Source organism: Carassius auratus, chromosome 7 (genome assembly GCF_003368295.1).
Source record: "Carassius auratus strain Wakin chromosome 7, ASM336829v1, whole genome shotgun sequence".
Classification (NCBI taxonomy): Eukaryota; Metazoa; Chordata; class Actinopteri; order Cypriniformes; family Cyprinidae; genus Carassius; species Carassius auratus.
In genome coordinates, this window is record NC_039249.1 from 29,841,731 (window position 1) to 29,864,146 (window position 22,416).

The 22,416-nt window shown below is 40.4% G+C and overlaps 1 protein-coding gene across 4 annotated transcripts in view; it reads left to right on the forward strand.

Moving 5' to 3' along the window:
* Positions 1-22,416, forward strand: part of LOC113106448 (zinc finger homeobox protein 3) — a 221,569-nt gene that overhangs the window by 184,608 nt on the left and 14,545 nt on the right. For 3 of the 4 annotated variants that reach the window (XM_026268377.1, XM_026268376.1, XM_026268378.1), the window contains 2 exons: positions 13,670-13,777; positions 21,897-22,030. In XM_026268377.1, coding sequence (XP_026124162.1) covers positions 13,670-13,777; positions 21,897-22,030 — 242 coding nt within the window. The remainder of the gene's footprint in view (positions 1-13,669; positions 13,778-21,896; positions 22,031-22,416) is intronic. The other variant, XM_026268379.1, reaches the window with a different exon arrangement.

The window sequence follows — 22,416 nt, forward strand, 5'->3', positions numbered from 1 at the left end:
AATGTGAGCTACCTGCTCCCTCATTTCAATGAGACAGACCTCTGGCTAATTAGAGAGAGAAGTCTTCCGCTCCAAGCTTCCACAGCGGGGACGACATCAACAGCAACAATAAAAACAGCAATAACAGGAGCTCTGTAAATAAAAGCAGGAAGTTGCAGCGCTGGCTGGTGATTGCAGAATTTGGTAGAGGGATTGGTGGAAAACCTTGGAACCAATTTAGGGGCAATGGTGGTCTCAGAGGAGCAGAATAATAGTTAATCCCATGCTTGCCCAAGAGAGACCAGTGACAAGAAGGCTCTCTCTTTCTCTTTCTCTCTCTCGCTCTGCAAAGTCAGCACAAAGAAGACACAGATACACACACACACATATACACACGCATCGAGAGGCTAACCTTTCATTCTAAAAAATGCTGCTGAGTTGATTCTGAGACTATTAGACAAACAGTTTCCTCTGAAAGTTGGAAAGTAATACTAATTGCATGGCCAAGCATTATAAATTGCCATGCAATTTATAATATATGATATAATTTTTCCTTTTTGTTTTCTCGTTATAACGACTTATTTTTCTCCTTATCTCGACATAACGAAAGTTTGTTTTCTCGTTATAACGACATGACAGTTTTACTGTTGCTATAGTATTTATTATTATTATTATTATTTTTTTTTTATTCATTTATTTTGGTGTAGAGGACACATTAAGAGCAGGTAGCTGTTGATTATATATATATATATATATATATATATATATATATATATATAGACAGTATATATATATATATATATATATATATATATATATATATATATATATATATATATATATATATATATATATATATATAATTTTGGGTAAGAAGGTGTTTTTACTCCCTGTTATTTTAAGGCAGTTGATGCATGTTAGAGCAAGATTGGTGTGATCTCTAGTCTTTTCCATCTCTTTCCCTGAGCCAAAGATAGCCTGTTGAGTAAGAGAAGTGACTGTAATAATTTCTGTTCCCCTCTCCAAGAGCCCGTCACAACACAGTGCTCAAACTTCACACCGCACCGCATGCCCTTGTCCGTACAGACTGACTCGAGACAGGTTTCAGCAGAAGCCAAAATCTCATGGCTCGCTAAAGTCTTGTTGTGAATGAAGCCGAGTATTATGTACATTCAGGGGTGAAGGGCTGCACATTCAGCTGTGGGAGGACCTGGCCCTGGAGTGCTGGAAGGCAAAACACAGACACTCTGGGAGAAAATTACAACTGTGAATATCTGTAAAAGCACGGACGGTCCCAGGGCTCGACTTAAAATGAAGTCCCGGGTGCCATGCGGCTGTACTTAAAAGCGTAAACGGTGTGCAAGAGAAAATCGAAAAGAAATGAAGTGTGCTCACTTGACATATGTGACCCACGCTAGTGGAGCTGAATACAACCAAACTGACCGTGGAACTGTTGCCTCTTTCTGTCATCAGGGCTGAAGTAAAGATAGATAGAGCGAGGGGAGAGTGGAAAGGAAAGGGAATTATGGAAAAGACAGAAATTTTGGCGTCATCAGTTCAAAATCTTTTTCAAAGAATACTTTCGAGTCCGTTCTTTCCAGTCACAATACAGCAAATTGGTAAACTGATTACACTGAGATTAGAGGCTGCTGATAAGAGATTGGATGGATATACTCTGGAGATTAAATGGATAACTAGATTGACTGATAGCTGAGTTGGTGCGTCGCCCCTCTCTTCCTCGACCTCCCTAGTTTCCATTGTAATTAAGGCTTTAAGGTGTGCACATAATCAAATAAATAAATAATGCCCGAATTATGCGATAACGAATTAATACATTACAGGAGGAGAATAAATAAGCCCCAGCTAATTGCATAAGATGAGTCTTTTTTCATTAGCTTTTTGAGGGGAAATCTCATTATATGCATCACAAACTATAATCCTCCTTTAGAAATATGTAAATTTGCAATCACCGAAATAATAAATAAATAAACTGACAAGAGGAAGGAGAGATACTTTTGAGCAGCATTATGTCATGTTCGCATTCCGCTTCCTTGGGCACCTCATTTGTCTCGACGTGACAAAAATGATCTTCGCCCACCAGTACATTTGATGAATTTTGACTGCTGTGTGTATTGAAATCAAAGCAGTCTGTTTAATGATACTGCTGTAATTCTGCTGTTTTATTTCATATTTCATTGGTTTTATTTTTAATTTTTTGTATTTTCAATAAAGCCTTCCATGAATGGTCCCTTTAAGGACCCTAGGCTGGTCTAATATTTAAGACTAATGTTTGTCTGCCGCAGCTTGCTATTTTTAACATACACATTGTGTCTGTTACGGAAAGAGTCCTAGATTCTCTTAAGCACTGTAAATTTTCATTTTGCCATTTGCACTTTTCACCACATCATTTCCTAGATGAAAATGTGCTCTGCAGCCCTGTAATGAGAATGTAGTGCGACTTTAATTATGAAAAAATGAGCGTTTCCTTTCATTTGGCATGAGCTCTGAAGTACAACGTTTTAGTTGGGCTGTCAGAATGCATACATATACTAGGGCATATACTCATGCAAAAAACACACACACGCAAATATTAATTGTCAGCCGGATAAACATATCTATAGTAATTACATCAGAAAATGGAGATGGGGCCGATCATGTTGTGCATAATTACTGCAGAAAAACAATGCATGTCTATTAAGCGTCATTATGGAGCTTTCACGGATAGCAATCCAATTACCACTAGTTTGTTTCTCACTGTAAATAGGCACATTCGAGACAGTGCAGCCCCGCAGTGTCTGGGCGTCTTGCGGCATGAAAAGAGCAGCGGTTCACCGCTGATCTGAGATCTGCTGGGCTTGTTAAAGGTTCTCTACATGTGACCATCAGCTGATCTGAGACCAGAGGCCAGGTTGGTGGTTGCATCTGATGGCTTTTAAATTATTTATCCCGGCTGCAGGACGCTAGGCGCAGAGATCCATACCCCAGTATGGCGACAGCGGTCCTCGCTGGTGGCCATTAGATGCCGTCTTGTTGCTACTACAGAAGGAGATTGTGTGTGCAGCGGAGGGTGAATAACAGGGGTTCAGGATGACCCCCCTGTTCAATTACTTCACGCTGGGTCGACCTGAACGCCTCTTTGTCACTAAAGAGAGTGAGCAAGGCGAGATTCTCCAGATCAAAGTGCAGAACTTTTTAATTAAGAAAGAGAAAAGGCTTTATTTGTAGCGAAAAAAAGAAAGATAGAAACAACCAGACATTTTCCTATTAAGGAGAAATGTCAAGCGCAGTGGTGAAGCGATAGTCTGCACGCTTTCCTTTGTTGTCCCTCCTGACATTGCGGGCTAATTTTTCATGGTTATTTGAACTGGAAAATGAAAGAGAGGTTTGCGATTATTTCCTATAAATGACAACACAATCGCATTACGCTTCAGTACAAACACAGAGAGGATATTGCCTTTTCATATTTCATGTGAACGTAATGGATGGGTTATGCAAAGAGGCCCAGAAAGAAAGACAAATGGAGGAAGGGAGCAGCAAGTGTTTGATTTGTATTAGAAAATGGCCTGAAAGTGGGACGAATGAACCGTATTTCCTTTTTTTCAATAACTGGTGGCGGTACTGAGCTTGTTTTAAGTGCCTGCACGACGTAACGATTGGATTTCTGTAGCGGATTGCTATTAGCTGCCACCGGGGGTGGAACTGCAGCGATCCGGTGTGTGTGTGCAGGGGGAAGCTTTTCTGTGTGTCCACACCGCTGCCTCTGCCTGGAATACTGGTGTACTGTTTACTGCATACTGCACAGTATACTGCCTGCTATATTTCAAAAATGCTGCAATGTTATCACATGACATTTTTTTTTAATCCAAGTGTACAAAAAACAGCTTGTATATCTGATTATATACTTAGTCAAGAAGGAGTAAGTCAAGGTGGGCATTGTTTCCTGTTCATTGGTGTCACTGGAAATGAATGGTTAGATAATTGGATACAGTATTTTGCTTTGTATGAACTGACCAGAATCTTTCATGGCCAAATAAATTAGCAGTAACACATCAGTATACGGACCAATTCTCACCATTAACTAGTTTCTTATTAGCATGCCTATTATTAATATATTGGATGTTTATTAGTGCTTACAAAGCACTTATTTAACAACTACTTTACTAACTATTAATAAAAGCAGCTAATTATGAGTTTATTGCAAAAGTCTTAGTTAATGGTTTGTTATTGGCGAGAATTGGTCCTTAAAATAAAGTGTGACCAAATTAGCATACATTCCAATATTGTCATATCTTGCCATATCTTTGGAAAAATAGCAATATTAATTATTTTCTGTGTAAAAAAAAAAAAATGTGTACAAAAACCAACTTGAGCATCTGATTAAGTAAATAGTCAAGGAGGAGTAAAAATAAAAAAAATTATGATGGATATTCCTTTCAGTTTATTTACCTCAATGGAAAATGAATGGTCAAGTATAGTTATAGGATATAGTATTCTGTTCAGTTTGAGCTGTTGAATGTTTTATCAAATAACAACTATGGTATTCCATGGCTAAAAACTTAGCATACCATCTACCTTACAAATAATACATAAGTACTGCAGAAAAAAATAAAAGTGACATGTAAGTAAGCTATTCCAAACATAACTCTACTTATAAACGCTATGCACGGGACTACGCATGTGCATGCATGCGTACTAAGTGATTCACCATTGCATTTCGCAAAAACAGCATTGAAATCATACCTCTCACGGCTGCGAGGGTGCAGTGGATTCCCAGGGCTCAAACACATCAATATGAACCCTGCTCTTATATTTCTTAAATAAAATTGATTAAGTCCTCTGGTATTCATAAGCCTTAAAAATTCTGCTTTATCTCCTGGTCCGCTGACATAAACAAGCGGGTGGTGCTACCCAGGGTCTTCAATTGCAGGACACACGTTTGCTGTAGAACGCCTTGATGCCTATGGAGCCCACCTATGGCGGGATGCCGCCCAGATTGAGTTTGTGTTTTCTTAATGTTTGTTTTTTGATGCACACAGACTCGTGTTGCATTATCCACACAGGAGCCATGAACGGCAACGTGCGTATGCCGTAACGACCGCACACCAAGGTGGGCGCAACATACATACATACGTGCGTACGTTCAGACCCCATTGATTTTCTGAGCTAATACCTCTACAGAGTGATCCACAGGCAGATGGATGCACTACAAAGATATGCAAATGCTACGCTCAATATATCGACAGGCGGAGATCTTTCTCAGACGTCCCACTGTACCAGGCAGAGCAGTCTAAAGAGAGACGTAAACAGATAAGTAGCTGTTAATGGACAGGTTCTGGCTTACACATACATTGGACAAACCTTGCTCGTCCTCCATCCGTCCACAATCAAACTTTTCCTGGCAGGAAGCAGAACGTGTTGGTTGAGGCGTAGCATCCACCTTAATAGGGGACATTTGCATGGAATATGAAAAGCAGTTGAGTGTATTGTGTTTTCACAATAGGGAAATGTGATATAATGACAACTGAATTGTGTTAGAGAAAATTTGGGGGGGTTATTTTCACTGTTTGTGATTAGCACTGTGTTCACATTCAAACATGAATTTCCATATCAAATATGACCGATCAAGTCGAATATCACAATATCCCATTACAAATGTGATTGTACAGTGTTTGTGCAAACACTCCACCTGATAATTAAATGGAGTTTGTGGCCAGTGCCGTACATGAGGAGAGATGAGCTATGAACAGAAGAGCTGTGACAGTTTCAGGTTATATGATTTTTATGCCCCTTTTTACCAAATGAAAAATCAATACCTTTTTTTCCGGGTTATACATATTCAGAGCGCCATTGAGCCCCTGCCCTTAATAGGAGGGGGGTATCCGCTCGGCTGTCACAGCTGTACCATCACATTTTCCGAGCCACTGGTGAATATATCAGACTGTATGTGATTGCCCTTCTTGACTTTCCTCCTCCTTCTCCTCTCATCTCAAAATAACAGAAAGCAGTGTAGTATGAGAGAAAGATAAAGAGGGAAAATGTATGTTATGTTAGAACGAGAGCAGTAGGCCAGTAGTGTGCGCTGTGGCCGTTGAGGGACACTCTGACAGCTCGTCCTCTCCTTTGTGCAGCAAAATGTCTGCAGGCGCAAGAGAGCAACGTCCACACGGCCCTTTCAACCTCACAGAGTGCAGGGCAGAAAAAAGCACAGCGCACTACTCGGCTATTAATGTGTTTTGTGTTTGAGAGACCCCTGTCAAACACTGCCTAATGGCTCCTAATGTCCCCACAAGGATATTATAACCTGAAATCGCATAGTTTTTTGATTTTGTAAAAAGTATTAATGTTTGATTGTATTTTATCAGTCACCCCCCCCCCCCCCCCCCCCCCCAAAAAAAAAAAAGTAAATTTGTAATTGAAAAAGAAAAGTCATACAAATGTATAATGTTAATATGGTAACACTTTACAGTAAGGTCTGATTAGTTAATGTTTGTTAATGCATTGTTTGTTCATGTTAGCTCATGTCCGGTAATTAATACTAACAGATAAAGATTTTGATTTTAATAATGTAGTAGATGTTGAAATTAGCATTGAATAAGATTAATACATGCTGTAGAAGTTTTTTTGTTTTGTTTGTTTTTTTGTCATTGTTCATTGTTATATTATATTATATTATATTATATTATATTATATTATATTATAAAGCAATAGGTAAGTGAACGGAGTGAATCTTTCTTTTAAGTTATTTAAATGAATTGGTCAAACCTGCACAAAAAATTATCTAAATAATTAATAAGCGTTTCAGTCTGAATCAATTTTTTTTTTTTTTTAAGTTCTTAACCAGCAATAAACCATGTCAAAATGAACTCTATAAAAGTGCATAGAGATTAGTACTGGATTGGTGTTCAACTGGCACATGTACACAGAGAAGCAATAAAAAAAAAAGCTTGGACAAAATCCAGACGTTTGTCCTGTACGAACAGCCCCTAATGGTAAACCTGCCTTCTGTTTATTTACATATTTCACTGTAATTTTGTTCGAGTGGTGTCACTTTCAAGTTGCTTCCTTATGATGACAGGCGCAGATCAGAAGCTATTGGAAATGTCATGCTTGTGATGCGATGTCACATCAGGTATTGAAACCAAATGATGTCTGTTTAGAAGAGGAGGATTTGACAGTGGCGGTGTAAATTCGATTTCCCCTGATTAGCCGTCTCCTTCCGCCGCAGATCGCGTCAGTAGGTGAGCCATCAACCGAAATGGCCAGTGATTTTGAAAGGCTTGGGGGATCAAATGAAGTGTTGCGCAGAGGGCGTGTGGGGTCGACTCGGAGGGTGTATGGAGAGCCGGGTGCGAGACGGAGAAAGACGGGGGAGGGGTGGCACAAAGCTCTTGTTCTGAGGCAGTGTGAGCTTTTCCTTCTGTTTGTGATCAACTCGCTGTTTAAAGTTTGCTAGCTGTTAGCTTGCCCACCCTCCTCCTCTTCATCCTCCTCCTCCTGCGCCTCCCCCCTCTGGCGCACAGCCCCATGGAGACACAAAGTATTCATTCACATTTAGATTTGGGGGTCACGACAGGGCCAGTGCTGAGCGAACGCCATGGCTTCTGGAAGGCAGGTCAGGAATCTAGCACATAACTCAACCCTGCTCCGATACAGAGCCACGGCCCTTAAAACCAAAGAGGTACTTAGCTTTTCTTTTTTGGTGCTGGAGGTGAGTGTGTGTGTGTTTGTTTGAGAGTATGTGAGAGAGAAAAAGACGAGCTTGTCCTGGTGTTTTGGGGTGTGCGTGAGAGGGAGGGTGTTGCTGTTGTTTGGGAGTGTGGTCACCATGTGCACTATGTCGGTCTCGCTGACGTTTGCCTGACTCACGCTCTGTGTTTATGTGTGATGGAGGGGTTTACCCAGCGTGCATTGTTTTGAGTGGGTTTTGCTTCAGAAGCAGTTTTGGAGAATAGCTTAAATATTTTGTTAGGAAATTGTTTTATGATTATATGGTTATGTTTTCCCACAGCAAAATAATGTAGAGTAATGAAGTGACTGTGACTCGAAGGTATTTTTGAGTGTTTACTTGGAGTTTATTCTTGATTCTGGTTGGTTGACAGACATTTCAAGGTGTTGTTTAGTTTTCTATAACCTAACAATAACCTATCATTTTTAGGCAACGTTTAAAAAATAACGATGTAATCAAAAAAAAAAAATCCCTATATATATATATATATATATATATATACACGACAACGTTTCCAAACGATTGGCATTTATACATATCCGCGAAAATGGGCAAAAACATTGTATTACATATGCCAGGCCAGTAGTTGGTGCTGTTACCAGTAGCCTACCTGTAGGGAATTGATGATTATATGTTGTATATGATGCGTCTCCGCTGTTGGTTGTAAAATTATTGAAGTAAATCCACACTTTGCTGAAGAAGCGTAAACAAACTCTTAAGCAGCAACAACAAGTACCATGTACGCCACGATTGTTATGTATGTTTGTTCGCGCTTGCCTTTAAAATAGAACTGTACTGTGCATGTCTACATGCCTTATATTTACTACGCACGTGCATGACGTCACTGTTTTCCAAAATTCCCGTTTTGGGTGTTTACAGAGAAACAATAACAGTGGCGCTTTCAAAAACAGGCACTTTGAAAACCATTTTCTAAAATATGCATTTTCATTCCCCAAAATGTTTTTTTTTGGCTGAAAAAGTTGTTGTATAAACTGCTTTACAGTTTCACGTTCACTCCGCAACTTTCTTTTTGAGCTAGGAATTTTATTTGCATTTCTGGTTCCACGAAGAAACTTTTAACATCTATAGAACCTTTAAATTGAAACAAAGTTTCCTTATAGTGGAAAAACTTTTTTTTAGATTATTGAATGTTCTTCACACTAAGAATTTTTTTTTTTAAGTTCTTCGTGGAACCAAAAATAGTTATTTTATGGCACTTCTGCAAAACCAGCTTTGGGATCATCATTTTTCCAAGTGTAGTAAACTTGTCTTAAAATGTTTTAAACATGATTCTTCAGAAGTGTATCAAATCGAGAGCATTTAAGGATAAAAACCTGAAAATTATACACCTTGTATAGACATTTTTGTAAAAATTCAGCAGTCCATCATCAATTATTCCTCACACATTATAGTGCATTTGGTGGACAGAGGCAGGAGGGTTTTTGCCTATCCAGTGATGGTGTCTACAGATTTCAACTGGTCTGGAAATGAAGGCAGTGTTGTTTTGTGTGTTGTGGTTTAGAGGGGGTCCTGTTTTGGGTGGGAGGGGCATGGACAAGGCCGGAAAAGTGCTGATATGAGGAGCGGACAAAGCGTGAAAGCCCCCAGCATGGAGCCTATGTCCCATTGTCCCGCCGAACCCTTCTGTCACTTTCATTTTACACCACGCACTCCAAAGTCAGGACAGCTTTGATATAGGGAAGGGGTGCGGGAGCGGATGGCGGGGGGCCAGAAGGGGATCTCGCAAAAATAAAAAAAATAAAAACCCGGACAAGCAAGGGAGAGATAGAGTCTCTGAGGTGTGAAATAAGATTGCTTTTTTATCCAACAGTGCAGCGTTAAAGACAAGGAAGCTGTCTGTTGTGGGGCAAAAAGAGGGGGAGAAGGAGGTAGATGGGGGGGGGGAGAATAGGGGAAAATGTGGCCCCACAGATTTACAGTGATGTGTGCTGTGACACCTGGTTAAAATGATAACCCGTGCTTCGGTAATCCTAATGAGAGTAATGAGAAAGATCAGCCGCTCACAGAGAGACCGACTCACACCGCTCCACTGCGCTCTGGCTGGAGGATGGGTGAGGCGAGACAGGCCAGAGCCAATGCTAAACCTACAGAGGATCCCGAGAGCTTCTCAGGTATGGTTCCTCAATGTGTTTTTGAGAGCGCCAGGCTGATTTCTGTCGACCAAGATGCTCGGTTTTTGTTATGAACACGTTTACCGGCCCTTTGGTCTGGATAGGAGAGACTGGATAGAGCAGTGGTTACCATGTATTATTTATTTGGCGGTTTGTGCCTGTCAGTATGATTAGTATGTGTGTAATCACTGCTCTTCTGGGGAAACGGGGGAAGGCAGCTCGGCCTCATCTGAAGGTAATCGCGCAGTCTTCTGAGTCTCATCGCTTGGTGCGGACTTCCTGTCTAGCATCTGCTTTTGTCATCTCCACATATTTCTCTGTCCGTGTACTGTATATATTTGTCTGTGCCTTTCTAACCTCTCTCTGCCTTCATCTTCTCTGTGTGTGTGTGTGTGTGTGTGTGTGTGTGTGTGTGTTGACAATTTTTCTTCCTTGCTTGTATAGGGTGACACCTATAGGTCAGTGTGAGATACTGCACACTGGTACTGTTGTTTCATCTGCAGTTTTCTCACACGCGTTTCCCCGTCTGCACATACAAAAAGAAAGTCCGTTTTCTGTATCCCTCCTTGTCTGGCTTGTTGAAATGTTGTGGGATTTCACTTCCTCTGAGAACAGAAATGCATTGTAATTTTAGGCGCTGTGGTGGGCTTATTCGGTTGGCGTGATTAGATTAAGGCAAAAGTTTAATATCACTGTACGAGGACGGGTTAATGAGGATGATTAATTAGAAAGCCTAACCTTCAGGGTATTGTCCTTTACATTTTTAGGATTTGGGTTAGCAAATGGCCTCTCGCCATTGCTGCCAGTGCTTCCTCTTAATCTATTTCCAGGCCAGATATATGACTACATTTGGGTGGGTTCTTTCATTTGCAGCCACCTCTTAAGGCCACTTGTGACCTTTCATTAATTATGGCTGGCCCGGGTTTAATCATTGTGTACTGCGATGGTGGCGGAGATGAGGAATAGGCACATTCATTTGCCTCTTAGACACACGGCCATGGGTGGAATTAAATGTCTACCTATCTGCGTACCACTGGAGGGGTAGGGTGTACAGTCGAGGAGCGAGATGTTGATGAGAAAAGGGTAAGAGATGATTTCGGGGTGGCAGCTGTTGCGCGAAGCGACTCTCCATTAAGAGAAGGAAGTGTGCAAGAGCAGGAATTAGACACACTGGCGGCTCTTCCAGAGGTGTAAAATCTACCTGGGGATTATTTTGTAATCTGGCTGCTTCTGACTCCATATCATATAGTAATTCCCAGCCTGGCGAAGGTGGATTTATCTAGACTGCAGTGCATGTTGCTTTCATTTTTTTTCTTTTGCCTCTCCAGCCTATTTCTCAGCCCAATGCTGTTGGGTTATGGAGAACGGAAATTGCTCGTTGCCTGGGGAACATAACAGAAACAGGCACATTTGTGAAAGAATGAAATGTTGTATGTGTATATATAGCCAGTTATTCAATTTTTACGTGCCGTCATTTAAACACAGAAGCAGTGTGGGCCCTGGGTAATATGGCCTAAGTGCATAATCTATACTAAGATCAAGGGCTAGGTGTTTCATCTACACCCAACACAGGTGCCAATGCACAAAGCCCTGATCAAATCACAGTTTTTTTTGCTTTGTGAAGCTTTTGTGGTTGCTTTTAGAAACAAAACATAAAAAATGAGGCTGAGATTAAATTAACAACAGTTCTGTTTATCTACCTCCTCGTTCAAACCTGCATTATTATTGAATAATTTGCCTGTTTTTGCATTTGTTCATCTGACGTGTTATTGCCGTTACGCTGAAAAACAACTCTTGTAGCGCATGTAGTTTTATAACCTTGCAGTGTACAGAAGACTCTGTATACCAGTGTTTTCTTGTGTAATTACTTTCTCCCAGAATGCCACAGCGGAAACCACAGCAATTGTAGGTTTCGGCAAACGGTCTGCCCCAGTCGTGTTTCCTCTCGGTGCATCAATAATTAAAACAGTGCAACAAAATGCAGAATTACACATGGCAATCCACACAAGTCCATCAGATGTAAATGGCTTTAACTGCTCTAGATACACACACACACACACGCTCACACACACTCAATGGTTTCTTGTAGCACATTAAGTCAAGAAGATGGAAATGTTTAGAGATGTTGATGTATTACTCGCAGTGAGAGAGTTATGGCGGAGGCGTTTATTAAATACGCCGCTCCATGTTCATGCAGAGACCAAAAAATTGTTTTTGAGGAATGATGGATTGAGGTTGTGCTTTAACAGTTCTAGAAACCGAACACTGATGAGAATAAACTTTAATGGATCACGGGGCGGCTTTTGGAAGCGGCTGGTCCGGATTCAAGTCGCGTCCCAGGCGGCCTTCTAAAGTGGCTGGAACGTTATTGGACAATAAAAGCTGTTTTAAGTTAAGGGTTCAGAATATTGTCATGGAATAGAGATCTTTGAGCGTGCAGATGAATATTTGAACAGGATATTTCAGCGGTCATTGTTGTCCTGTCGATACGTCAATAACCCACCTGATAGAGTGGAGAGTGCATGGGGAGGCATTTTCAAAAGAACATTTAAGTACATTTGCTGAGAATTAGCTGACTTGTGTAATAACTGATAAGGCTTATTGACTGCCACGGACTTTACTGTTGCAAAATCAATGTTTGTGTGTGCTAGCCACGGTACTTTTAAACAAGCTCGGCCCGAGAAACGGGGTGCTCGGGGGGGCACGAGGTGGGAATAAAAAGGATTGATGCCCATTTTATTATCTGTTTTTCAGCTTCTTCTGTCTGTTACTTACACATGGCATTATTGGAGATCCATTGTTGGGGGTTCACTGCCTTTAAATGGCCTAATATATTGAGAATGGGGCTTTTAAGATGGTTACAGGGGATTTCTGCATTTGACTTGGCAAAATAAAATGAATAGCGAGCTGAGTTTTAAATATTTATGTTTTTTTTTATTTTTTTTTTGCTCTGCATTACCTTGGGTTTTAAAAATGAACTTAGCCCGATATTGTTGAGCGGCCCAGCAGCAAACTGCAGCAAGGGACTGTAATTATGAACATTGGGAGAGGTACTAGAGAGAGCGACGCGCAGAAACTCTCCTCTCTCTCTGTGAAACTCGAACAATTATTTTTCCTGTCTGCATGCTCGGAGCCGCTGTGGAAAATGTGTGTATGTCTCTACCACATGTGTGTGGTTTGCTGCAGCTTTATGTTCATATTAAACAGAGGAAGTCATAAAGATATTTGTGTCATGGTCCTGCATAAATGAAGAATTATAACTGTGGAGTCGAGGCTGGTTTTAAAAGAAATCTCTATAAAATGATGCCATCAAAAATATAAGACATTATTAAAATAAGCATGTGCTTAAAAGGATCAAATGTGTAATTTGGTAATTTGCAAATGCATTCTGGAGGCACAAATATATTATTACAGAAAAATGCAAGTGTGTGCATGTGTGTATATATAATAGTGTGTAAGTATATAGAAAATTGTATAAATATATGTGCGTATTTGATTTCTATATAAAAGAAAAAAAAAAAATACACTCATATGTATTAATATAGTTTTCTATATACATATACATATAAAATATAATTGCAAAAAACTATATATATATATATATATATATAATTTTTTTTTTTTTTTTTTTTTTTTTTTTTTTTTTAATTATATGGTCCAGCACGTGTGGTAGGAGAAAGATGCGGCTTTGTCTGGTAACCTTGTAAATGCTTGTCAGAGAATGCAATTGTTGTGCGCTCCTATAGAAAAAAACGCTGCCGTCCCTTTAAGTGCTTCCACCAATTCTGATGGAGTGCTGATTTACATATCCCATCCTCTCCTCCCCCTTCAGGAGAGCTGAGTGAGGATGTGGAGGCTGCCAGTGAGACCACCACAGATCAGGAGGACCAAACCAAAGACAGAGAGAGTGGGGGGGAGAGGGAGCTCACCAAAGGGACAGGTAAGCCCTATCTTTCCAATTCACTGTACAGGGGGTCCAATGAAACAGGGGCTGTAAGATTTTAGGGGTTCCTTTTACACATAGACACAGAGAAATCTTGATATTTCACAGCTCCAGTGTTGTGGCTTATTAAATAAGGTGATGTTTGTGTCAAATATGTCCGTGTACTTTAAAGGAGCTCAAATATTTCCAAGAATCGAGCTTAATTTTAATGTTTATTTGGAATTCCCAGGAAAAATTATCCCTGATTACGGCGAATCTGGTTAAGTGACAAAAACACAAGTCAGGGCCTGCTTACAGAGTTACAGCGCGGCCATGTGTCTAAACACATGTGACCGTGTTCTCTGCCTCACACACACACACACCTCTGAAGAATGCTATCAGATAGGAGTATTTTGCAGGTGGGGTTGGGGGCGGTTGTGGCAGGTGCAGGTGTCAGGTTTCATAGAGAGGTGTGGTTTAAGAGTTAGGGGGGGGGATTGGTGCTGCTCGGGGTGTTGGAGTGGATTGGAGTGCAGAGGAGAGAGAGGCCTGTGGAGGTGTAAGTGGAGATCAGTGGTGTGTTGCTGTGCCGCTGATGTTTTTGGAAAGCTGTGAGGGCCTACAGCACTTGCTGCATTTCGAGCTGGTTTGTTACTACAGTCATTTGAACATGTGCAGGATATGTACCATTTTTAAATGGCGCTAACTCTTCCCATTAGGTCTCATTTCTTAATGTTAACTAAAATTACTTAATGCACTAACTAAAACTATCAATAAGTAATACATTCATTACAGTATTTATTAATCTTTGTTTATGTTAGTTATTAAAAATGCAGGTGTTTATTATTGACTAACATCATACTTTTTAGAACTATTTTTCATTGTTAGTTCACTAATACTAGTTGACTAATTTTAACAAATTAAAACTTATCGCAACGTGTAACCAAAAAAGGAATACAATTGATAAAATATGAATAGGAAAAATCTTATTTAATTCAAATTGAACTGTAAACCCCAACCAATACTACCTCTAATGTGTTTTTCGGAAATCAAAGATTTCGTACAAAATAGTTCCAAACCCATACATGAAATAGTGCAGAGGGTGATCATTTTGAAAACCTTATATATATATTTAATTAATAAATCATTAAATTGAATCCTGAATCCTTTCTTTTGTTCTTTTAAGGAATCAAAATAGCAATAATAGTAATAATGTTTTTATAATAATAATATTAATAATAATAATAATACATTTGTTTGGATGCCAGATTTAGAAGAATACATGTACTACCTGACTACTACCCTGTTGATTTTTACTTGAATAATAATATTGGCAAATGATATATAGTGTAATATGGTTTAATAGGAAAGCACTTATAGTTTGGTCACAATGAAAGTATATTTACCAGTTGGCTGTATAAAAAAAAAAAAAAAAAAAAAAAAAAACGGTTGGGAAACACATCAGTACACTTGCATGCATGTGTGGTTTGGACGTTAAACATTAGTCATGTCCTTCGACAGGTGCGCGCCGGTCTGAATGTTCGGTGTTCATTCTTGCTCACCATCTCGCATTTGAAGTTCTGTTCATGTGGAGTTCAATCGGTGCCGTTTGATTGCTAGGAGGAAGCAGTCACCGCATGCACCTGTCTGGAACAAGTGTTTTCACTCCAGCTGTACCTCAGGATGCAACTTTATTTCTTCATGATAGCAATTTTAGTCTTTTGCATGTTCCACATTTTATTATTACGATCATTATTTTTTAAATCCCCAAACTACAGCAAAAAAAAAAAAAAAAAAAAAAAAAGGTTCACTGAAGCATTTGAAGGCAAATCTTTTAAAACGACTTTTGATTTTTTTTTTTTCAACTTTCATTTTAAATGAGGCTGAGTTGTTTGTGCACTTTGTGCGAGTGCCACTCGGCTTTGATGGGGAGAAATAATGATATGCATCGCTTGCCTGAAAATGGCTAAAAGTATATTTTAACACATCAAAATAAAGCACTTTAAAAAGCATTAAAATGAGCTGCTTGATTAATAATTCAGCTGTTACCTGTGGTGCCGAAGAAGACGACTCTGCGCATTAGGAGCCCTGCGTCTTTATCTGAAAGGCATGCGATTCCATACAAGAATATTCAATTCCTTTCCTCCCCCTGTCAGTTGCTAATCACCAAATAAGTGTGTTTCTGTGTTTTCACAAAGGAAAGATGTGCTTGCATATGAAAAATTTACAGGCTTCCCAGCAGCTTATTAGGAACGCTTAGTTAAAAATAGCGTGCATTAGGAAGCCAGGTCTAGGGTGCTGTTTGATGTCTGAGGAGAGGTGGAGAGGGGAGGAAGGAGTGACGGGGGTGGAAGAGTGAAACCTGGCGGTGTTCTGATCTAACATACTGGTGCTGCTTTAATGGAAGCTCTTTTATATTCTTTTTCTAATCGTGTTTAGAACTCGCTTTCATGATTGACGGCCAGAGCGGCGTGAGACGAGAGGCTTTCTGAACTCTGCCTGGGAAGAGCTGGAATGCTTTTAGTAAACAGAGGCGCTCTTGTTTTGGCTGGAGATTGTCTGAGAATGCGTCAACGGTGAGCCGCTGGACTCCTGGCTAACCTGTTATTTCAAGGCACGCATCCGAGCGGATTTGAGTCACCCTGTCTGCGCGGGCTGTTATTAGGGCCTCTCATTAGTTTTTCCTCTCATCCTAGTCATGCGAACACCGAGTGTTGAAACCTGCTTCGCAGATGACTCTCAGGTTGAGCGTGTTAGAACCTAGCCGTAGTCAAGCCGTGGCTCATCTGATGGGTCTCTTTTGAACAAGTCAGGAGAGACAGCATTGAGAAGGACGGCTAAATAATTGTCCTCCGACTGCAAGGTGAACATTAGCACCCCCTGGATGGATGCAGAGGAAGTTTATTACAAGCAGATCTGTTTCCATCTCCAGCATTATTTCATGGCCTTGATGTCCATCAATAGATTTTACAGGAGTTGTTGTGTATAGGCAGGAGCTCTAACCGCGGCATGTTATAATCGTAGGAAATACAACCGTAGCTGTCAAGCTTGTCAGCTGACTGCGTGAATAACAGTGAAGAAATGGTATATATACGAATGAAAAATGTCATGATTTTTATGATGCCATATTTATTGCATCATCCGGACGGCGTCTTAACATGAATTTACCGCGTAGTGAAACAATCTGAAAAGCATGTCACTGAAGTTCTTCCTAAGACCCTCTCTCCGAAAAGAAGCATCAATCAAAGCCGTTTTTAAAAAAAAACAGACGTGTTTGCATATTCATATTGTGTCCTTTAAAAGCTTGTCATCCCTTAAATGAAAATTATTTTTGTCTTGTGGACTAATAGGCTATAAATTGTCCTTGTTTGTGAGCCAGCACTCACAGAGAAGTGTGTTTATGAGCTTTACTCCCTGTATTCTAATTGGCACGGCGTCCTGAGAGAGAGAGGGCTGCATGTATGTGTGTCAGTGCGTATATGTCCTCTAAAGGTGATTGCAGCGTTAGCTCCCGCCTAGCTATCAGAAGATTAATAACACATCCACTAATTGATATCTCCTTTTAATTTCTTCATTTTAAATTTGTCTTTGTAGCAGTCGCGCCTGTGGGGTTACATGGGCACTTCCTTTGCAGAGCCATGGAGGTGGTCCTTTCATTTAATAGTGGGTTATACACCAAGGGAACTGTTATATGATAAGCCGCAATATGGAGTGGCGTTGGCGTTAGGCTTTGGTTGTAATTTTCTTTATTTGAAATTAATTGATGCAGAGTAATTACCTGAGAAATATGAGGTGAAATGGAATATAGCCCTTTGTTGCTCAGGGCACCGACGCGGCCTGCAGATTAAAAAGAAGAGGGATGAAAGGGGGGAGGGAATGAGCAGAAAAAGATAATATTCAGTCATTGTTAGCCTTGGTAAAAGTGAATGACTTAAAACACTGGGGAGTTGGACCGCTTCATCGTATTAATGGACTGGAAGGAGAACTGTCATGAGGAGCGGAGAGAGAAGGTCTAGGGACAAAAGCAGGACAAACGAGAGAACGGAGAAATAGATATGAACCCATGAAAAGAGAAGCATGAGATGCTGTTGTCCATGCTTCTTAACTAGCCTAATCAGCTAGTTACCCTGAAGGACCATGCTTGTTGATCACCTTTGGACCAAACTGATCTAACCATCATAAACCACCAAATGTTGATGCTTTTGTTGCAAAGTGGTGAGGTGTGCTGGATAAGGTAAAGACCACTTTGCATTTCCAGTGCCTTCCTGGGAGCTCATCTCCAGAACTCTGTTAGGTTTTTGCAAATGCACATGCTGCACTCCATATGCCAGGAGAAATCATTTTTCTGCTCCTTCCCTGTCCGCCCACTTTTAGTGTCCAGTTAGTCTCATTGGAGATGACTTCCTAAGGACACCTGGGTAATGATATGATGGCAGCTGTGCTTACATTTGTGGACATTTTCAGTGACGCAGGACTTGCGTTGCGTTACTGCTGTCATGCTTGTGTCAACCTTATACTTCTGCGGTGCTTTACATCTTTGATTTAGAGGCTTAGCACTCAGCACTGACAGCCTTCTCTGGCTGACTGGGAAATGCTTCTCAGCTCCAGGGGTTGAGAGAAGGTGCCAAAGTCCAATTCACTTACGGGACAATCCAGAACAAAGACCTCCTGCTTACGGAAAAGGCCCATGAATAAATAATCACCTAATTGACTTTTAAGACTCTTTTCACTGCTTCTCCTTTGGCTTTTGTGATGTCAAATGAAAGTTGGGGCGTTGTCGCTGTCTCTGTGGGTTTTGCTGCAAGCGCGGTCTGCTGGTGAATGGTAGAATTGAGGTCAGATTTACAGATACTACATTAGGATGGTTTTGAAAAAAGGCACAGGGGGCGAGAATTGCACACAGGCAGGCTAAAATAGTTCCCACTCCTGCCTGTTAAAAACCACGTGGCTGTAAAAACAAGAAAATACCTCCAGAAAAAAATTAAAATAAATAATGTTTCCGTGAGGGAAAAATCAATTTGAGAAATATACTGAATATTAGTTATGTTATAAATACACATTAGGTTGATATTTTGCAATTTTGAGATTATTTGTGTGGGCTAATATTTGGCCATTTAAAGACTGTTTATGATCATTTCGAAATTTGTATGATAACAGTTTGAAACTCTATGCTTTAAGGTCTTTACCCAGGTGCTTTGCCTCCATTGTAAGCACTGCCCCCTAAATGCATATAAACTACAATGTATCACTGCCTTTGTCTTTCGATTGTAGATCTAAGACAGATCCTTAAATTTTTAATCCCACAGTATGTATGCTTTTTTACATTTTTTTTATTTTATTAAATACACAATAGCCTGCTCTAATGATTTGGCCTTCAAAAACCCATATTGGTCCACCACTAGTACACAGTGAACATACCAGAGCCTGACACACAAAGCTAGGTTCATGAGCAGAGACCGGGGAGAGAAAGAGAAACCCCAGCCCTCAGGTTCTGGTCATGGTCTCTAATAATGGATCTGACCTGCTCAGATGTTGAGGCATGTTCCTGTGGCCACCCAACCGTGCCGAACACACACACATTGCTCATGCCAACAAGTCCCAGTTTATTGGTCTCCATTTTGTTCCAGCGTGCACTGTGATGATGTTTTTTCCCCGCTTTCTCCCTCCGTCTCTTGACAACAGAAAACAGGATACGGTAGCTGGGCTTTAGTCACGGGGGTTTGGTGGCAGAAGTGGGTTTTTGGGGCTTTTTAAAAGCAAACAATTGATCAGATTTATGGAGTCCTAACTGGGCGTGACGAGGTGCGGCTGTGCCCAGAGGCAGCGGGCCACCCTCCCCTCCACACGTGCTGCAGGCCTCCGGCAGGCAGCTGCTCCCCTGACCTCATGTTATTCATTTGCAATTGTCTATTAGACAGAATTTACAATGAAAAATATTACAAGTAATGCTCAAATAGTGTACTTAGCCCTTTCTCAATCATACTTGGAGTCACAGGCAATTGTTTTTTTTGGTTTATTTACATGTATTAGCATTAGCTAAAGTATTCTGTGTTTTAAACTACTTTGCCTACTCACAGTATACTCTCTATCCTGACCTCCCTAACAAAATTAATTTTCCATGGTAACCACCAAAATACCACAGCTACTGCAGTTTTTGTTAAATGTATAGCTTACGTTTTAAATAACATTAGCAGTATGTGTTTGGCGAGAATGGTGGTTAATACCATGTTTCCACTGTTTTATTGTATTAAAAATAACTACAGCTGTTTTTGGTGGAAAATTTGGGTTACCAAGTATATTGATCCAAGAACCTTCGAGGCACCTGAAAAAAAAAAGAAAAAAAAAACTAATAATAATTTGGCAGGCAGATGATACATGGGCTAAGAAAAGTCAAGGGACTGGCACAGGGACAGCCAAGAGCAGTGCAGTAAAGAGGAAGTGCCCAGATGGAGAGTAGAGGTTAATGGCAACAAATGGGAGGTTCCTTTGTTTAACATTTGCTTTGTTTATTGGTGGATGTGTCTAATGGGATTGGCTATGACTGGACCTAATAGGGCAGCACTGGCTGATTGGGGGAGTTTCTAGGAGCCACAGCAGGCAGCGTTCCCCCAAGTAGGGCCCCCCACTAAAGCCAGTGCTCAGCTGCCCTGCCCTGATTGGACCTGACATTTTAATGTCTGCCCAAGAAACATCGTCAGCCCAGTTTAAACTGACCCCCACAATCCCCTGCTCTCAATTTGCCCTTTCTGGACTGGACAAATCATGCCAAATTTAACTCTTTATGGCCTCATTATGGGCTGGTGAGAGAGAGCGTCTTAAGTTTCATTGTGAATTCTTTCCCCTAGCAGCGTGAACAGTGTGTTCTCTTGACCCCTCTATGACTTAGTGGATTTATTTTCTATACAAGCTTTTTATTTTTATCATGCACTCTGATATTACTATCTATTGCCACCTCTAGTTTGCTTTCTTCAACTTTGTTTTATCCATGTATTCTAGTTAGCTAGCTAGGTAGCTAGTTTTGTTTTTTAGAAATGAATGAGCCACGCAAATAGCAATAGATTCAATATTAGCAACCAGCTTACATAGTTTGCGAAGAATCTTTTCTTAAAAACTATAGCAAAATGTAACATGAAACTCAAAATAAGTAGGGAATGTAATTTTGTATTCCAACGAGAAGTGCAAATAAACAAGGAAAAAGAATCGAAAAAGGAACCAGAACAGAACTCTTTCTTCTTGATACATTTTGAAGCCGCCTGTGGTATTTTTGACTCTTTTCAAGTTGGGCGAATCCCTTCGCTGAAGCCACACTTCAAATGGCTTCATCTGAGAGAGCATGCATCCTAAAGCTGCTCACTGTGGCAAACTAATGTTTTGATTAGATGTCTGTGCCAATGTCTGATGTCCTAAACATCCAACATAGGAAAAGACGAGCTGTCAAAGCATGGCGCACTGCATCTTCTAAGTGCCATGGGAGGAGCGGTTAAAAGACTACATTGGTTTGGAGGGGGAGCAGCCTGCCTTAGCAATCCGCCGGCCTGGCTGTTACCTGTTCAATGCCTATATATTACAGTTTAGAAAGACATGCAACTCACTTCCTAACAAAAAGTGACTGCAATTTCTTAATTACGCCGTGAGTGTGGCAACATTGATACTAAAAACTGCTTTAATACTGCATCCAGTTTTTTACATGTGATCAATATTGTAAGTGAAGATATTACAGCATATTGCATGGTAATATGACACCAGATTTGAATTACATGAATGTTAATGCTCAGCATTTGTTTACCTCACTTTTACACAAAAGTGTATGAATATCAGATTTTCACGTGTTGTTTGAGTATCATCAAACTAAATGCATCGTACTATGCTTTGTTTCAACATTAGCAAGTTAATTTATTACCACGTCTTCATTTTAGTCTGCTTCCACTAGTAAGCTCAGCATAGCAGGCTTCATAAAAGCCATTTTAACCGTGATAATTTTTTTTCATTGTGCAGTACAGCATCATTTTATGAGACAAAACTACAGTTTTACTGCGTTTCATTTTTGTAAAGGCTGGCTTATTGATTGATTGCATGCCCTGACTGCCAAATTGGTGATGTGTTTTGACAAGTATGCTTCTTCTTGTGTCTGTGACAGCATCCAACCAATCGGAGAGGGATCAGACTGATTCCCCGGTCCCCTCCAAGCGGCCTTCTTCAAGGTCCGAGGCAGCAGAAAGCCCCCTCTCGTCGAAACGACCCAGGACCGCTGAGAAGAGCACTGGAGAGCAGGTATGGAGGAAAATCTACATCCTCTGCAAAACATTTAGAATTCTCTCTGTCTGTTTTTGTGAAGTAGATTCAGTTAGACCGTATCTAATCCCCAGGCATGTAGGTCTCATTAACTGTACCCATTAATTAACAAAATATCCAAGGATGTTGTTTTCAGCCCTTTTTAATATAGAGTAGTAGAATGTAGCTGGCCTTTTTAAATTATGCATGTATTTTTTTTTTTCTAAAAATATTATATTTCTCCATCTTTTCTGCTGCTCTTGCAGTGCTAATTGTGCAAAAGGTGAAAAATCAATATGATATTTGACAGATGAGAGCTCTTTGAAGTGTCTACCTCTCAGAGTAGCCCACTCCTCACTGTGTGGGAGACAGACGAGCCTTGCTTT